Source organism: Candoia aspera, chromosome 2 (genome assembly GCF_035149785.1).
Source record: "Candoia aspera isolate rCanAsp1 chromosome 2, rCanAsp1.hap2, whole genome shotgun sequence".
Classification (NCBI taxonomy): Eukaryota; Metazoa; Chordata; class Lepidosauria; order Squamata; family Boidae; genus Candoia; species Candoia aspera.
The window spans coordinates 156,649,862-156,669,040 of NC_086154.1; the positions used below are offsets into that span (position 1 = coordinate 156,649,862).

The window sequence follows — 19,179 nt, forward strand, 5'->3', positions numbered from 1 at the left end:
TGGAGTCTAACACCCTCCAACTGATTAAATGTGTCAAATATGCTGATTTCAAGATGGCCCCCAAGGCCCAATTTCAAATCACAAAACTTGCTTTTTGTTAACCAAGATTGAAGATATGTCTTTTTAAAATCTGAACAATTAAAACCTCTGAGAATTCAGGCTTCCTGAGTGAAGAATGAGGGGAAGAATTTCTCCAGATAAACTTCTGAAATAGTCCATTAGATTTCTGAAAATATGTTTTAGGAATATACAGAGGAATATCATATATAACATAAACTTCCCATGGAAATCATTTTTATATTATTAATTTTATCTCAGATACTGAATTTGAGCCCATATATTTTAGTCTTTTGGTATTTTTATGAATAGTCTGTAACCTATCTTTAAATATTCTCAGTCCAAAATAAGTTATTGCCTATGAGTCCCCTTGAAATGATTTAGAGAGAACTGAATTTAACACCCTAGTAACATCTAAGGACATCAAATTAGATCCAATTAGTATTATATTAAGAAAAAGATCCAAAACCACCAATTAATTTTGTTAATTTTGTTATGGAAGATTCAGATTTATTCGTGAATACTACCTGGAAACAGGATTACAATAAAACCTTGATTTAAAGACTAATTTGGGGGGTGTCCATTATTTCTGAATGTCTGTTGTATTCCCAAAGTATGTCATTCACATCAACTTAAGTCATTTGGAAGAGCCAGTGTTGTTTAGTGGTTAAGGCAGCAAGCTAGAAACTGGGAGACTGGGAGTTCCAGTCCTGCCTTAGGCACAAAGCCAGCTGGGTGACCTTGGGCTAGTCACTTTCTCCCAGCCCTAGGAAGGAGGCAATGGCAAACCACTTCTGAAAAACCTGCCAAGAAAACTGCAGGGACTTGTCCAGGCAGTCTCCAAGAATTGGACACGATTGAATAGATAAAAAAAAAAGTCATTTGGAACTGAGACAGTTTGCATCTTTTGCAAAATAATGTCATTATGCACATGACATAAATTGCTGTGGATGTTGTAAAATTAAAATAAAATTAATGTGAATGTAACTACCTTGTCCAGACTACATTGAATGCAGGTCATTATTTTGGGGGGATGTCTGAACAGAATTTTGTCTGTGGCATCTGAAGTTTGTTACATGGGGGTCTGCTAAAAACTAGGAGACTGTGAGTTCTAGTCCTGCCTTAGGCATGAAAGCCGGCTGGGTGACCTTGGGCCAGTCACTCTATCTCAGTCCAACTCACCTCAACGGGTTGCTGTTGTGGGGAAAAGAGGAGGAGGGAGGAGGATTAGGTATGTTTGCCACTTTGAGTTATTTATAAAATTAATAAAAGCGGGACAGAGAATAAATAAATAAATAAATATTTCTTCTCTGCATGCATCAAAGTTTGAATCGCAGAAGTTCCAGATGCAAATCAGACAATAAAGAGGAGGAGGAATAACTTTCTCCCATTAAAAAGGGTTTAGACAAAGTCCCATCATTTCTCATTGTTTCTCATTGTTTCTCTGGAGAAGAATACAGAATTGTAATTAATTTTATTTCACAAGGAAAAGAAAAATTTGAAAATATAAAAATAGTATTGTCTATACTTGTTATTAAAAGCTGACTTTGTGTGCAGTGAAATCATTGCAAGAGGATTTGATTTAATAATACTTGAAGCTAAGGAAGTTGTTTATTCTAGATACCTCTAAGTTGAATTGTGATTAATTTTTGTAATAATTGCAGTTTGCTGGATGGAAACTTTTCAAACATGTCTGTTTCTATAATTGCATTTAGATCTTATCTGTTCTGGGAGAAAAGAATGTGCAAGGTAATGAAATAAATGCAGTTTCTTAGTTCTCAGCTCAGGTGTGCTGAAACAGTGGCCATCTTTGCAAAAATAATGGACTATATTTTCAGACTTATTGTTCATGAGCTGGCATGCTGGTGCCTCTATTGTACTGCTTCTTTTAGGAGTAGTATCAGTCATCTGGAACTTGCTAGAAGAGCTTAGTATACAGTCCAGGGGATGGTTACTATTTTATGGTTCCCCTAATAAACTAGAGTCTGAAACCAGAACTTGAAACTGATTTTGGATTCCTGGCTTGATTGGGAGTGACAAGCTTTTTACAGTTATAAAAAATGAAATCTTCTAGTCTTTATTTCGGTCAAAGACCAGCATAAAACAAGAATCAGGCAAAGACAGAAAGCACCAGACCAATGTGACTTCTTAAATGTAAGTTGAGTATAATATGAAAAAACATTATTAACATTAAAACTTTAAGGGTGTTAAAGTAATGTTATATACTTTGGGTAAATTTTTATTTACCTAACCTGGCGTATGGGGAAAAAAAGACTTAGAACCCATAGCATGGAGAGTGAACGTCCACTTCAGCTCCACTTACACTGAGGAAAGAGAAAAGACTATGTATCAGATAAAGACTTTTATCCACGACACAGAGATGAGGAGCCTGTAGCCTTTCAGATACTGTTGAGTTTAACTTCTTTCAGCTACAATGAGCATTAAGGGCTACCTTCCCCCCCCCCCCCCCCCGTTTCTATGCCATACCAATTAGCTGGAATAATCATCTTCCTTAATTACCATGAGTAAAATATCTTTAATTTTTTATCTTAGGAATCCTTGACTAATTGAGTCTACATATATAATGTGCTGATGTCTCCTGTTAAAAGGTAAATCTCTAAGTAGAAGTCTTGACATTTGTAAATGAAATTTGTCTTATATAAGTTTAAAATACCTGATAAATTGATCAGAAATTGTCATACCTCTAAATATCTCAAGTGCTATTGCAGTCGGATTGTAATAAGGTGCAAAGTAAGTTTTCTCATTTCTAAATTATGGGAAGGCAAGTTAATGCTCTCTAAATATTTGAGGCTTTGACAGCAGCAGGACCAACAATATGGGATGGAAGGCACTGCAGCCCAAAACATACGGTGGAGAACATCAGTTCTATACTACTATCAACTTCCAATAATAATTTTTTGCAAAAATATGTCTGTGATTGAAGGGTTTAACAGATTTTGCGACTTATAACCCTGGGTAATTCAAACATACAATGACTATTTTAAAGACGTGTGTATGCCTATTGCAAAATCATCATCAACATCATCATCAGAGCAGGGAGCGCTATCTCCTACCCTGACAAATATAAGTAGGTGTCTTGATGCAATTAAAAAGTTAGTCTGTTATGTTCAAACAATAACCTGACCAATAACCAAGAAGTTGTCAATTGATCCGTATCTGATATTATTGCTTGCTTTCATTGGCAGAGTGTTTTTTGTCATACTGCCTGGTTCTGTATTGCAAAATCAAGCCACTGAAGAGAAACTCTTCTGTATCACAGCCACCAAATACTTGTGTAAACTTAACTGCAGTTCCAAAATGGTGTGCATTTTAAACAAAAGCATTTTAAAAAGAGTAATGTGGTGGGGAAAACATCTCTTCAGCTCATAAATCCAGGTCTGATGTGACAGTTCTCTGGCAGCCTTTTTGAATCCCTTGATTTTACCAGGCATTCAACCCTTTTGTGTGGTGTGTATGGAAGCCCAAGGGCACATCTGCTATCCCCTTTATTGCTCACAAAGAACATAGAGAGGCCCAGCTTGACAGCCTAATTAATGTGCATGGGAGACATTTGCATTGAATAACTTCCAAAGGCAGTATCTTGAAAAGGCAGGGCTCTCTTTTCTAGGACCTGAATTGTGTTCTTTACATGCCACACAAATGCTTTTGGACTTTTTTCTCTCTCCTGGTCTTGAGCTAACCCTTGCTTTTCTAATCAATTGCAGTCTGAGGCATTGTTTATGTCCTGCCTTGGTTACTTATGCTTTCCAGAGACAAAGCTTCATTGTGTTAATGCTCTGTAATAAAAGGATTCCTGCTGAGTTTGTAAGCCTTGTCTCTGACCCTTCATTGAATTGGCAGTTCTCTTGGAGCAGGAAAATTGTTTGGTGGAATTCTTGATCTTCTCAATCCTGCCCTCTAGATCCTTGTGCCCTGCATAAGGTGCCTAACTGGAGATTAGGAATGTTTGAATAATAAAACTTCAACATTGCTACCTCTGTCTGGTAGCTTTCATGTAAAAGTTGCAGAATATTTTTATGTTGAATTAATTTTTGTATTTGTGTTATACAAAAGCTGAGCAGAATACTGTATTACTTGAGGGAACTGAAATCTGGAAACCATACAGTTTTTTGCTTATGTTTTGCATGCTTGTATAGTGAGAGCTATCAGGGCAATGTGGGATTGTGAGTGCTTGTAGATTGATTGTATGCATATGTGTAACTCCTGTAGCACAAGCACAATTCCAGCAAAACAAACAGATACTCCTTTTCAGTAGGTATTCTGTATTTAGCCTATGAAATACATAAAAGTATTATAGTCCCAAAATCAGAATATTTAGAGTCCTGAACAGTGGGAATCTTGTGTGGGAGAGTGGCAGAGATTGTAATTGATCTTGTCCTCATGACTCTCCTTAACTGGTAGGAGGTAGGCTTCTTCCCATATACTTCAGGGTGGAATTATGGACCTTTAGGTTGTATCAACTGAGACCCTGAATTCAGAGTGAGCAATAACAGTGGGTTGAAATCTGGCTTACATTAAGCAAAGCAGCAAAAAAATATCCTTGGTTTTACCTTTGCCCTTCTTCTCAAAATAAAAGAGAAAAGATGCAAAACTGAGTTTGTAACCTCCTTTGAAGGCCAAGACACACTAATGTTTATTTTAGAGGTTCTGAACATCATGTAGCATCATAGCCCTGAGCCTCTCCCCCAACCCTGTTTTGTAATCAACTTGCCAGGATTTTCTTGGGGTTTTGATGGAGCATGTCAGAATAAACTAATGAGGCAGGATCTAAGGAAGGTCCAAAGATCTCCTACACCTTATCCCCTGTTATGCTGTGTGTTTTTAAGTAGATTCAGGAACTACTTCCCACACCTACACACGAGGGTGTGACAGACCTGGTAGAGTCCTTATCACATTGCTTTGCTCAAGCTGGTAAAGGAAGATCAGAAGCATTATCTTAATGATTCAAAGTGCTAGCCTATGTGAGGCCATTAAATTAAGGTTTGGCTGGCAAGTATTTTTATCCTGTTATTTTAATGGCCCTCTCTTTTTTTAAAAATGTGACAGATTAATCTTTATTTCCAGTCAGTTGAAAGCCTTATAAACCTTTCCTCATTTGGTTGTGTATCTGCTTATTTTGCTGAAAAAGTGGAGTTTAATGTGTGTGGGTGCATTTAGTTATTTATTTCCTCTACAGGATTAGAAAGTATATCTTTCTCCATGCTGCCTTTTAATTGGGGAAGAAACAGTATTGTTTGAAATCAAGGGAGAATCCAAAAGTCTTGGCTCTTAGCAGTATTGGAGGAAGGAATATATAGAATCTGTCTCATTCAAATGTAGATTCTATATATAGATTCTATATAATCTGATATTCTATATATCCTTAGATATCCCTTCCTGCAACACTATTGAATGCCAGGACCTGGATAGCTCCTAAAGCTAATGCACTGTATGGAGTCACCTGAAGTGCAAAGGTCCATGAGTTCAGTTCCCAGTAGAAGGTATGAACCTTATAGAATAACATCTGGCTACCTATGTCTGACAAGCACCAAATAGGACAAAATAAATCACGTAGTGTCTTATGGTGGTTATCGTAACTAAAAACACCACAAAGGATGTATACTGTATAAAAATAGAGAAAATCATACCCTGCTCCCAAGAGGGGTGTGGTGTGAAAGTCCTGTGAAACCCCACCCATGGGGACCTGACATAATGTAACATCTGTATCTCTCTTCTGTGAGAGCTTATGGGAAGGTGGATGGTATATATCATTCTGAAAGAATATATCTACAAGGCTTCTTCTGGTATTTCTTACTGAAAGTTGGCTATATAATTTTTATTCTAAGAGTTTGTTTCTGTAAGCATTTTGTAAGGTTCCTGCCAGAGCTGGTAAAATGAATGTCAGAACACTCATAGTTATTGTCTATTAAAAATAGCTTGGTTTAAACTTATATCTGAATATATATTTAAATAAAACTATTGAATCATACATGTATTATCTAAAATTGAATCTTTTATTTAATGCTAATGTCAAGTTCAATTTTCTCTAAAAACAAGTCAAAGCAGATTGTGTCTTTTGAAGTTGTGTTTATAGTTCCATATGTATCATAAATTGATTATTATGCTAGAGTTTGTCAACTAAAGAGTTTGTTAACTAAGTATCATGAACTTTTACTTTCCAAGTCATGAAGAATTATTGTCCTGCTTAGTAACTTTTAATCCTTCATTCTGAATAGCTAGCTGTCAAGGAATATTGCTATCCTTAAACTTGGCTTTAGAACTAAATACAAATTCTTGACTTTATGATTCTTATCTAAATTATGAACTGCATAACCAGTGGCTTTAGGTTTTATTTCAGATTGATGTGAAGGCTCTGTTTAGTTTAGATAAATGTTTAGTTATATCCAATTTGTGTGCATGCCTCAAACCTGATGAATGATTTAATTAATCCATTCTGGGTTCTGCGGTATATGACCATGAGAGATCTCTTACGTTTTTCAGAAGGTTAGAAAGACCATCCTTATACCGCAACCTGTGGAGTCAGTTGTCTGAAGTTGATGGGAGGCCCAAGTCACAAGGCAGGGTTGCAAGACCCAGTGAGTAATTGGCCAAAGATAGCACATTGCCCTGCTGCAGTGCAGGATTTCCAAAACAGCAGTGGAGTAAACACTGATTAGATTGGATCCATATCTGGGCTTGCCTTGCTGCAAATTGCACTAAGCAGAAACCTTAAGTTGTCAGGCTGTAATGACTTTCAGTAACAAGGGAGCAGTTGCTGGGTTCTCATTGATCCAAATCCAAGATCCACTACTTAAGGCAGAGAATGGAGAGTTTGTAGGAAGGTCGGTTGTAGTTTGAAAGTGATACTTGTAAACTGTAATATAACCGGATGTGTCATGATGAGCTGTATCTAACTTATTGTGTAAAAACTGCTTTCCATTAAACGATAGCTGAAACCTGCAGTTGAGCTCTAGAAGCCCCATAGTACGCTGCAGATGTAGACTGTTCCTTGTGTCCAAAAAACATTGCAATTTATTCTTGGAAGATTCTGGACATGACTGACAACGTATTTCAAGGAGCTTACACAAAATTAATTTTCACATGGTTTAATGGTACCCACAAGTAAGTCAGTCCTTATGAAGGCTACCATATCTGGGCTGCAAAAATCAAGATGATTAGTAGATGGCAGCAACTGGCTGCTACCATCTAGGATTGTCTGGATTTTTGCTTACCCAGTCATGATGGATAATGGAAAGTATGTCTTCAAGGAGTACTAGAACCACAGTATCTGTTGATAAGTGTTTAGGTTCATATCCTTTCTTGTTTCTGCTTCTTTTTTTTCCTGTGACACACTTGTGGTTCTTTTACAGGATCTGGTCTACTCTGGCACAGGGATTCATTGGAAATTCCTCTGTCGATAGGTCTATAGGGCTGCCATTCCTGGCATAGTGGACAAAAATGCATTTGGCTTTGCTTATAACTGTTAATAGAAAGAAGCTCTATTTCAAAGGCCCTTTTTAAACCCAAAGGGACGCGGTGGCGCTGCGGGTTAAACCGCTGAGCTGCCGATCGGAAGGTCGGCGGTTCGAAACCGCGCGGCGGGGTGAGCTCCCGTTGCTCGTCCCAGCTCCTGCGCACCAAGCAGTTCGAAAACATGCAAATGTGAGTAGATTAATTGGTACCGCTTCGGCGGGAAGGTAACGGCGTTCCGTGAGTCATGCTGGCCACATGACCCGGAAGTGTCTATGACAACGCCGGCTCCAAGGCTTAGAAACGGAGATGAGCACCGCCCCCTAGAGTCGGATTCGACTGGACTTTACGTCAAGGGAAACCTTTACCTTTACCTTTTAAACCCAAACTTTAAGTGTGTCAGAGCCATTTTTTTTACTGAGAATAGGGCTGCATAGTTGTCCTTGTAAAACCAAAATAGAAGTCGGTAACGAACAAGACAGTAGGAGCCAAGCAGTGAGATAGAAGAAAAGATGGCATGTTGCTTTGTTTAGGTGGCTATAAATGCACAGTGATGCTGCCCCTCAGTTTCAAGCAGGCTTCAGACTGGAGAATCTTTTTCTTCACCTCCTGGTTCTGGCACATTGTGGGGAATTAAACTTTATGATACATGGTGTTTCTGATTGTGTCTTAGGCACGAACAAATAAATGGCTTGGACTTTTCTTGAGTATTGGAACTGGAAATATTTGGAAGCTAGGCACAGGATTTGTAGTGGCAATAGCATGTTTCTCAGATTGTGCTAAGCCGTGGCTTATTGAACAAGCTGTAGTGGTCTAGCTCATATTCAGCCTAAGCCATAGAAGCATAGTTTATTATAAACCACAACAGCTGGTTTGCAAAACTGTGCAGATTATATTTTGGTTCAGCATGATGTGTTGAACCTAGTTTGTGTAAACTGTTATCTTGAATACTGTAATATTGAGCCGATAGTCGATTAAGATTGGAGGAGAGGCTGAGAGAAGAAAACTATTTTATGGTGCCACCCACAGATTTTAGATGCAAGGTGAAGTAGGCAACATGAGCTGTACAGGTTGGTTTGCTCTGACCAAATAGAAGGGTGTCTGCTCACGTTTGTGGAGACTGCCAATAGGAATTTCTTGGCAGATATAGGGATTAAGAAGCTAAAGAAATTGGCAGATTCTCAGTTCTACAGAAGAGCTATAGGTAACTTTAAAATAATCTATAGGGATCTACTGATCATGATCATATACTTCCTCCACAAGCAGGCCTAACATGCCTCTGAATATCAATTGATGAGGTACAGGAGAAAGTGAAGGAGATGATCTGCTCCTGTTCTATTTGTGGACTTCGCATCTGGTAGTGTGGAAAGTAGAAATGGTCCTTTCTCCATCTTGAAAAAAGCAAAATGTCTAAGTGTTGATGAATAATTTTTTTCTCTTTCCTTTCCTAGAAGATGATGTTTGTGTGTTCAAGTGTTCTGTATCGAAGGAGACAGAATGCAGTCGAGTGGGAAAACAGTCCTTCATTATCACGCTGGGATGTAATAGTGTCCTTATACAATTTGCAACGCCAAGTGGTATGTTCTAGCAATTTTGAATTGTGGTGTTTGCAGTTTTGGGAAACTATAATATTGCATTGGCAAATACAGATACCCTGTGCCCTGCCAACATGTAGCATTTTCATGGTGGATAACATCCATCCTGTTAAAATAATTACTATCCTAGGACATCACCTATTCTGATTATTCTCCTTAAAAGATGTTTTGTGCCATGAAGTGGCAAAGGCCTGTAATGTTTAGCCCAACTCTGTCTAGATTGTAATTTTAAACCTTTGCTACTTACGCTGTGTTCAGTGGATATGCTGGGCAGTTGCAGTTGCTCCTCAGCCTTTGATTCATAGAGCTACAGGAGATGATGCAGGGTATAAAGCTAAAAATATGGAACATTTGGAAAAGTGAAGATATAAGAGAAGGGATATTTGTGGGAAGACTAAATAACCAAAATTTTGTTTATCATTCTAAAAACAACATTTTTCAGGACAGTTATCTATACTGAATTTAAGTGAAACTTAAACATGAACATAGGATTTTGCTGCATGTACTATTCTGCTCTATTTGTTACATAAAAGACATACATTCTACCTTTTTGTGTCCAAAAAATAACCCAAAATATATTCAGTATTAGAGAAGAAATTTCAAGCAGTTCTTCCATTTGTAAGCATGAACAGAAGCTAGTGTTGAAAACTTTAAATACTGAAATTGTGATTTACAGAAAGATCCACAGTTTAAAAGTGCTGCTTGATCCTCAGCTGTCACTGGATTCACAGGTGATGACTCTGGCCTGGAGCACATTGGCACCGTTGTGGCTGGGGTGCCAGCTGTGATCTTTGCGGAGTTGATTAAATGTAGTCATAGTTATCTGTGCCTTGGTTACATCCTGTACTTAACTACTGCAACATGCTGTATGTTAGCCTACCCTTGAGAAGCATCTGAGAACTGCAGTTGGGCCAAAATGTGTTCCTTAAGCAGCGCAAAGTTTAGGAACGGTATGATGCCTGTTTGGAAAGGTATCTGCTACTTGCCGGTTGCCTGCTGGACATAATTGAGATGTTGATGTTGACCTTTAAAGCCCCAAACAGCTTAAGGTCTGACTCTCTGAGGGGCCACGTCTTTTACTATGAATCTGCCTGATGGTTGAAATCAGCAGGACAGGACTTTTTAAAGATGCCCTGCTGATAGTGGCTTGTTTTTCTCATCTCTTGTGTGGCTCCAGACTATGGATGCTCTCCCTAGAGAGGAAAATTTAGTGCAGTGGAGGACACATCTCTTCTGCATTAGCTGACTCTTAATTTATTGATCTGACTGATATATTTAAACTTAGCATTTTTTATTTGAAATGTTCTAACTGCCTTGAGTAAATGAAAAGGCAGGGTATAAATCCAGTAAATAAACCAAGTGGTTTAGCCTTAGAAATAATTACCACATAAACTGATTAAATGTTCCTACAGAAAAGTCCTGGGCAAGTGTTCCTGAGTCAGGTACCAGCAGGTACTGGACTACATCTCCAGCCAGAATGTTTGTACCCTTTCTGGATGGGGTTGGAGCAATGTCATTTGAGTTCTGAAGAAGCAATGTTTGGCTTTACCTTTAGACTTCTGCTCATTTTATAATATCTTGAAAAACTGCCGAGGCCACAACGTGGAGCAGTCAGTGTTCAGTGAGCGCACAGAGGAATCGTCTGCTGTGCAGTACTTCCAGGTAGGTGACTTCAAACGTTGGTGCTTTTTTCTGGTGGTGGGGAGGGAGGAACCATGTCAGCTCCTTGGGTCCTCTGCCCAGGATACGTTGCTTGCACGTCCCTGAAAACAGACTGTGAAAGGGCTGGCTAATCAGGGGAGGCAGCGGACTTTTCCTGCTGGAACATCATGTTGATTCTTGACATGCTTTAACACCAGGTAAATGGCCACGCTATTCACAGTTCAGGGGCCTGAACAGGAACGTTGCAGATTCTTAGGTGCCAGGCATCTCAGAGGCATTACGGGCCCAAGATTACCAGGGCTTGGGCATTGGAAACGTCAGTGAGAATTTTCTAAAATTATGCCAGAATTGTAGCTTTCCTTTCTGTGAGCGAGCTCATTGGTTTTAGTACAGGCTTTTTGTTTCCTCTTTCAGTTTTATGGATATTTATCCCAACAGCAAAATATGATGCAGGATTATGTCCGAACAGGCACTTATCAGAGAGCAATCCTGCAAAACCACAGTGACTTCAAAGATAAGGTAAGGCTAAGATTTAATTATGCCTTATGAATCTGTCCTATATTTGTGAGACAAATGAGTGCAACCAATGTAGGTTCCTTCTGAGTATTGCATAGTTTGTAAAAGGAAAGGCTGAATTTACATATTGTAAATATGTATTTGGGTATCATATCTAGGTCACATTTCTCTTTGGGTGTAAAACATTTTATTTGGTCTATCTGAAAATTATGGAACCTTGAAGAGTTTGAAAAAGAAGGACATGGAGTGATTTAGTAACAAATGGATCGTACAATAAATGAGGGACAACCCCCCCCCCCAAGTTTCTCTCAATAAAGTATTGTGAACTGGAAAATCTTGATGGTGGCCTGCATCCAGTCCTGGATGAGGCTGTATAGCCTGAAAGGGCAGGTAGTTCGGAATTTCCCTGAATCCATTGCTGTGGACTGAATTGCTGGCGGGGCTGGTGGCCAGGGGGCAGGCATCTTCAGTTTGTTCATCAACTGCACTGTTTTCTAGAGAAGAATTTGCTTAAATTATTAATGCCCTGATTACATATATCACATGTATCTTGGATTGCTGCAGCTCTCCTTACCTGGCGTCCTGTCCAGTTAGGTAAAGGTAAAGGTTTCCCTTGACGTAAAGTCCAGTCGAGTCCGACTCTAGGGGGCGGTGCTCATCTCCGTTTCTAAGCCTTAGAGCTGGCGTTGTCATAGACACTTCCGGGTCATGTGGCCAGCATGACTCACGGAACGCCTGTCTAGTTAGTTGGACATTAATTCCCAAGAGGTCGTGCATGAGCATTCAAGCTGTATGTACATCTTCAAAGCAGTTTTTCTGCTTTGGATCCAAATAGCTGCATATCTTTAATAAATACACAATAAACAAATTTAGAACTCTGACCACTGGAACTGAAGCTTGGGCAGAGGATCCATTCTTCCAAATGTTGTAGCTGCCAGTAAGGATGGCTTAGTTTTAACTTACATGTTTAGTATTTAATAAATATTCAATAAATTGTAAGGCTGTATTTTGCAGGAAAGATTTTGCTGGTATTTAGTTTTTGTGCTTTTGTTGGTTCAATTTTTCCTCCAGATTGTATTAGATGTCGGCTGTGGTTCTGGCATCCTGTCATTTTTTGCAGCACAAGCAGGAGCAAGAAAAATTTATGCAGTGGAAGCCAGCACAATGGCTCAACATGCAGAGGTTAGTGAAGCTGCTGAGCTTATGGAAAGGCCTTTGGAGTCTCTCTTCTTGCCTCCTTACTTTGTGGGTGATGAAGTTCCTTAGCTGTTGTTCTTTATGCTGCTGTCTCAGAAAAATATGCTACTGATTTAGCTATTAAGAATTAGGCTTCAGTGCACAGATGGAATTAACAACTACTCCCCAAACCATTCTTTTCTGTATGTGAATTGTGTCTAATATTCTGACCCAAGCCGCCCCTAATGTCTAGGACAGGATTAAATCTAATGTATGAAAAGAATGCTGGGTCTCTGAAGATCACTTTGGACCCATTATTCATTCTCAGCCTAACCTCTAGTCAAGAAAGTGGGATGGCCAGAAAACGGATGGAGAAAAATGTGATCAAGCATGGCAGAGAGTTCATTATCTGTTTTTGTTTGCCCCCAAACACTTTTCTTGCTGCCTCCACTGCACCTTCACAGTGGAATCCAGTGGAACATTTTCATGTGGGAAAGGCCTGTTGCAGAGAGATGGCTGTAATATGCTATGATCAGTTTGCAAAACATCCATCCCAGTTTTGACAATATACCTGATATAATTCCAATATTGGAAGAGTCTAGGGCATTGCCTGGCTCATTTGAGTTAGATGATTTTCAGTTTTTGAGGCTTGTAAATGTTGACAAGGTATTCAATCAGCCATTTGCATGCTCCACTCTTGCCCTTCTTGTTTTGTCACATCTGATGGGGGGGAGTGCTGGCTGAATCCAGGAGGTTGTGAATACCTCCTTGAGAGAGGGAGTAATGCCTGCTTTTCAAAAAGAGGCAGTGATTATGCCTGGGGAAATTTACCAGGTTCTAGAAGATGAAGGTCACTGTAGGCCAGTTGCTGTTACTTCTTTCCTAAGAAAGGTGCTTGAGTGGGTAGGTTGCTGGTCATCTCCCAGCACACACACCCAGCACACAGAAACTACCTTGGTCACTTTGTGGGATGACCAGTCCAGACAAGAGATTGAGAATGCAACCCTACCATTTCCCTTGGGTCTTAATGGCTTTCAGTAGCATTGAGCATGGTATCTTTCTAGATAGACTGCCTTGAGTTCTTTGCAGGCGCATGCTTTAGAACAGTTTTAACCTGCCTTAGCCAGTTGCAGAGTTGGAGTCGGGTGCCCTGTCATTATCACTTTGCCCTGTGGCAATTATGCTACGAAGTTTATTTATTTATTTATCATTTTTTACCACTGCCCATCTCCCCCCCAAAGGAGGGACTCTAGGCAGCTTACAATAAAACAAAAGTTCCTTCGGGCTTTGCTTTATTCCTTATCCTTCTTTACATTGACACGAATCTGTGGGGACAATTTATCAGGGGATGTGGGCTGATACACTATTTGTGTTTCATTCTTCTGTTTATCTATTATAGATGAGACAGTCGATCATCTATACTTGCACAGAACAATGAATGGATGAAGGAAGCAGAAAAATTGTTTGGTTGGAAGCTTAGAACAAAGCAGCCCCTCTCAGAATGTTGTAAATGACTTTTTAGTGGAATGTGCTCTTGCAGAATAAAACTCGAACCATTTTAGGTGTCCTGCCATAGGGCCCACCCTCCCACAGCAGTCGCCCACCGGCCTGCTTGCCTAGAACTCCGGTCACGTGAGGTCCTCTCTTAATGACCCGCGTGGTCTCTGGGTTACAACAGCAACTGGGACTGCCAGGATTGCTGTCGCTAAGCAATGCAGTCACATGACATCTCGCTTTACAACCGCATCTCTTAGTGACAGAAATTTCAGTCCCAATTGCTATTGTAACCCAAGAACTACCTGTAGCTAGTCTGGTCAACACAGTCACATTATGCTAGTGCTTTTCCATCTGGATTAGTTGCCAGTCTGTTTCCGAGCCGAGTGCAAATTGCTGGTTATTGCCTACGTAGCCTGGCTCCAAGGTTATTCAGGGACCCTTTGAAAGAGTATCTTCCATACTTAACTGTCAGGACCCAAAAGCTTTATCTGCAGCCCTTCTCCCGATGAAGTCAGGCAGGCGATTGCAAGAAAAAGAGCTTTCCATGGAGAAGCTCCCCTGATGTGTATATTAGGGTCTTTTCAGCATATGAGGATTTTTTTAAAAAATAATTTCCTACAAGTCTCACTTCGGTATTTTAGAACTTAGTGTTTTGTTGCTGTTTTGTTGTTATAATATACAGTACAAATTGCCATTATTACTGGTTTTTTAAATGTTTTTATTGCCTTTTTTTAACTGTGTTTACAGTGTCTGATCGTGTGCTACCTGGGGAATCCCTGTTACAGTACTAATATAAAAAATAAATAAATAAAACCCCTTTTCCAATTCAACTGAGTTACCTTGTACTGTGCGTAATGCCCATGAAGAAAATTGTGTCCTTTCTGCTTGATGTGGACGGCAACGTCATCACTGTACTGCTAGCAGAAGCTAGTGAAGCTTCTGATTGGCCTGGCCTCTCATTTATATGTATTAATAGGCATTTGAGGTGAATTGCTGTGCCCCTGTACCCAAAGCATGTTTCTCTTGTCTGAAGACCAAATTCTTGTAAACAGCTGTGGGCTGATTGCTTTCTGATTTTTCCCCCTTTCTGGCCAGGTTTTAGTGAAGAGTAATAATCTTACTGATCGGATTGTGGTCATTCCTGGGAAGGTGGAGGAAGTCTCACTTCCAGAACAGGTGGACATCATTATTTCTGAGCCAATGGGCTACATGCTTTTCAATGAACGAATGCTGGAGAGTTACCTGCATGCCAAGAAGTATTTAAAACCTAGTGGTAAGTGAGTTCTACTTTCAACGACAGCGAAAAAGAGGAAGGAGGAAAAGGAGCTCTGTTCTGGCATATTAGCTCAGCATGGTGTTGAGAATTCTGATATTAGGCATTCTTCAATTAGGTAACATAGGATAGTCGCCACAAATCTATTATTGACTGTTTGGGCTGCCTCTGCAGTGGGGAAATAGGAGTCACTCCTTACCTTTTCTCTGCATTCTAGGTTTTATGGGCTCAATATCATTACTGGGACTGGTCTGGTTTCTTTTCTTGTATCTGAATGGTCTGTTTGGGCCAGAGGGGGTAAGGCTTATCACAAGTCAGGAGCTTGGATAAAATGCTGCTAGCTGGTTGCCATCTTGGCTCCTCCAAGGATAGTATTTATCAGATGAGCATTATATATGGCAGTAATGCTGGTTATACTCTGATCATTCACTCACTGCCCTCCTGCTTTATTAGTATTGACCATTTGTTTTTGGTTTTTTTATGGTGAATCACATCTGGTGTGTTATTGAACAGTGGGTTTTAGTCATGCATTTGTTCACTGGTATGGTAGTTATTTCTTCTAAGATCTATTGCTATTTGATTCTACCAAGATGACATTTAGGGAATTTGTATACCAGATTTTATAAAACCCAATTTGGAGTGACCCCCTCCCCCCACCCGAATTAAGAGATCTGTTACAAATTCATGCGCTTAGAACTACAAAACTTTTAGGTTAAGGTATCTGCCTTCAATTTTGTAGCATGAAAACTGCAAACATGCTGCAAAGCAGCCTCTGACAGTCTAAGTCCTAATATGTCTTTGATTTCACCTCTTAACACCCCTTAGAGAATTGGAAGTGATGATTAGGGTTGAGAGCAGTTACTGTGCAACGTATCTGGAGGGCACCAGATTGGGGAAAGGCTGCACAGTCCCTCATGTTGTTCTTACTTACAACTAACTTCCAGATACCCAACTTTTCCTTTCTTTTTTAAGCCCTTACCCTCTCCTTCAGTCAGCTAGGGCAACACTAAAGCTGAGATCAGTGGTATATCAGTCTTTATGGTTTTGGTGAAAGGCATGAAAAAATCCCAAAATTTTAAATCTGCTAACCATCATTTTCTGTATCTTCCCATAAACTGCCAGGCCAGTTATCTTTGTGCTTAATAAAAAGTTATTTTTTGAAGATTCTAAAGCTTTTTAGATTTCTGACAATAAAACATTCACGCAGCTTCTTGCTTGAGGAGGGGCATTTGGTTTTGATGGTGTGTAATGGTGCACTTCCACCAAACCAAATTTCCTCCACTTTATCCCAGCAGATTGAAGAGAAGCAAATAGAAGGCTTTACTAAGCCAGTGCAGCTCTTCCCTCTCTAACTAGGCTTCAGAGACTGATGGATCATGCAGAAAATTAGTTAGCCACCCTCCTCCTCCTCCTCCTCTCTCTCTTTTTTATAGTTTTTATTAAAGGTTTTCACAGAAGTAAAAGAAAACATGAAATAATATAGGGTAAAATTAAGGAAAAAGAAATAAAATGGTATAAAATGCTTCTTGTGCTGAAACCAGCAAGGGCATTTTTGGGCACAGCTTGGGTTTATATCTATTCCATATTCTTAATATGGCACTTCTAACATAATGATTTTTAAAGACTACATTAACCTTAATTTTATCGTACCATAAAAAGCCATGCCATCCAAACCTCAGATTGTGTTCCTCTAATTCTAACATTCTTTTATTTCTCAACAGCACCCACTCTTTCATCCAACCAAACAGCAGGCTGCAAAATATAATTTAAAATCAGACACCCCTCCTCTTTCTTTTGCATCTTGAGGAATTTTATATTTAACCCTTGGTTTCTTCCCTTGCCATATAAATCTGGATATATCTTTTTGCCATTGCTTAAAAGGTGCATCATTTGTCACGACACGTATTGTTTGGAATAAAAACATTCTAGGTAATACGTTCATTTTTACCACAGAAATTCTCCCCAACAGTGATAATTGTAACTTTTCCCACCTTAATATATCCTTCTTAATTTCCTTCCATACCTTAATGTACTTAGTTTGAAATAACATACAATTCATATTAGTCATGGTAATACCTAGATATTTTACTCTTTTCTCAATCTGAAAATCAGTTTTTGCAATCAGTTCTTTTTTATCTCCATCTTTTTTTTATTGTTAATTTTAAATCCAGCTACCATGCCAAATTCCTTTAACTTTTCCATTAATAACTCTATTCCTTCCATAGGGTTTTCCAGAATTAAAACCAAATCATCTGCAAATGCCCTTAGTTTATATACTTATGTTCTGGTTGTTTGAAAAAAGTCTTCACTATGAAGAATTCATTGGAGTGATAGAAATTAATAAGTCAGTCTCCTGCTTCATTTCAGTTTCCTAAGCCATAGAGCCCAACTACATTTTTCTCTTTCAAGTTTCCAACTTTGGCATTCCAGTCACAAAGCAGCACAGCTTGCTTGCATGTTCTGTCAATTTCAAATTGATAATAAAGCTCATCAACCTCCCCCTCTTCTGCATCAGTGTTTGGCAGTGGGGGGGCAGTGTTTGGCAACTCTAATAATACTTTTAATCTTTTCTTCTCTGTTTTAACTTGCTTTTATTTTGCTGTCTTGAAAATCTCTGGTACCTTATCGGTCTTGACAATTGGCCTCCTATTTTGTTTGGTTTTTGATCAGTTCATATTTGATTTAACTTCAGAGACTTTATTGAAATTGAAAAATGAAATAAAATGTTTCTATTTTAAAAAACTAAATAAAACTATAAATATCTGTTATCTTCTGCTCCATTTCAGGAAATATGTTTCCAACCATTGGTGATGTCCATCTAGCTCCATTTACAGATGAGCAGCTGTACATGGAACAGTTCACAAAAGCTAACTTTTGGTGAGTCTTTTCTCCCACGAATTCCAATTTTTGCCACTGTAGTTTATCCCACAGAACTGCTCTTGTGCCTCAGCCTTCCCCGCCTGGGTCTCCCCAGGTGTATAAGATCTGACACACATGAAGAGGAACTCTGGCATTTGAAACGCAGCCAGGTTGGGAGAGGCTTTGAACTACACCAAAGAAACAGGTTTCATTTGAACTGAGTGCTGCCCTGCTCGTCCTGCTCCAGTTAAGAGCAGGCAGGTTCTTCAGGGTGCTCTGCGGTGCCACAGCTACCTTCCAGAATGAGTTTTTTTAGATGAGGCTGATGTATGCGAGACAAGTTTTTCTTTTCAAACCTTGCATCAGTTTCCCCTTGGATTTCTTCTCTTAAGTGTTGCCTCATGTTATCCAACTGGTGGTATCTTATCTTGCAGGTATCAGCCATCTTTTCATGGAGTAGATTTGTCAGCCCTTCGGGGTGCAGCAGTAGATGAATATTTCAGACAGCCTGTTGTGGTAAGTTGCATTGTTCCTATAACTCTTCTGAGGTTTGGCAGTAGTTGAAATGGTTAACCTGTGATGGCATACTGAGCATAGACGTTGTGCCAACACGTCTTCAAGGCTATGTTGATGTGAATATTGCCCATGGTGGCTTCAGTTGTTTGATTACCGTACAGTTTCCTCATCTTGGCCCATGTTCAAGAAATAGCCCCCTTCCCACACACAGAATAACTAAATTCACTAGTATTTGTCCTTTTATCACTAAGCAAAAGTTGGCTGGGAATTCTTCAGGCAAAGCTTCACCACTTTATGATTTTTAACACATTCGCTAGAAATCTTGGAAGCTCTTTGAGAAGAACTTGGTGTGACTCATACAGAAGCTTGATACAACCCCACCCCACCTTAAAGTTTTACAAAGAAGCAGACAATGTGAGCAGGCCTTGAGGTGTAGAGAGATCTTTTTTCCTGCTAAGGGCTCCATGCCCTTTGGTTCAGTGTTTACAGACCCACCATTAGCACGTCCTGTTTCTCCTCTCGAAAAGAAGCCTATATAGAATGAGAATTCTGAATGCA

The 19,179-nt window shown here is 39.4% G+C and overlaps 1 protein-coding gene across 3 annotated transcripts in view; it reads left to right on the plus strand.

The window, feature by feature from the left end:
- CARM1 (coactivator associated arginine methyltransferase 1) overlaps positions 1-19,179 on the plus strand; it is a 39,400-nt gene that overhangs the window by 4,436 nt on the left and 15,785 nt on the right. For all 3 annotated transcript variants that reach the window (XM_063294518.1, XM_063294519.1, XM_063294520.1), the window contains exons 2-8: positions 8,979-9,104; positions 10,678-10,784; positions 11,199-11,303; positions 12,372-12,482; positions 15,069-15,246; positions 18,033-18,123; positions 18,540-18,621. In XM_063294518.1, the coding sequence (XP_063150588.1) occupies positions 8,979-9,104; positions 10,678-10,784; positions 11,199-11,303; positions 12,372-12,482; positions 15,069-15,246; positions 18,033-18,123; positions 18,540-18,621 (800 nt within the window). The remainder of the gene's footprint in view (positions 1-8,978; positions 9,105-10,677; positions 10,785-11,198; positions 11,304-12,371; positions 12,483-15,068; positions 15,247-18,032; positions 18,124-18,539; positions 18,622-19,179) is intronic.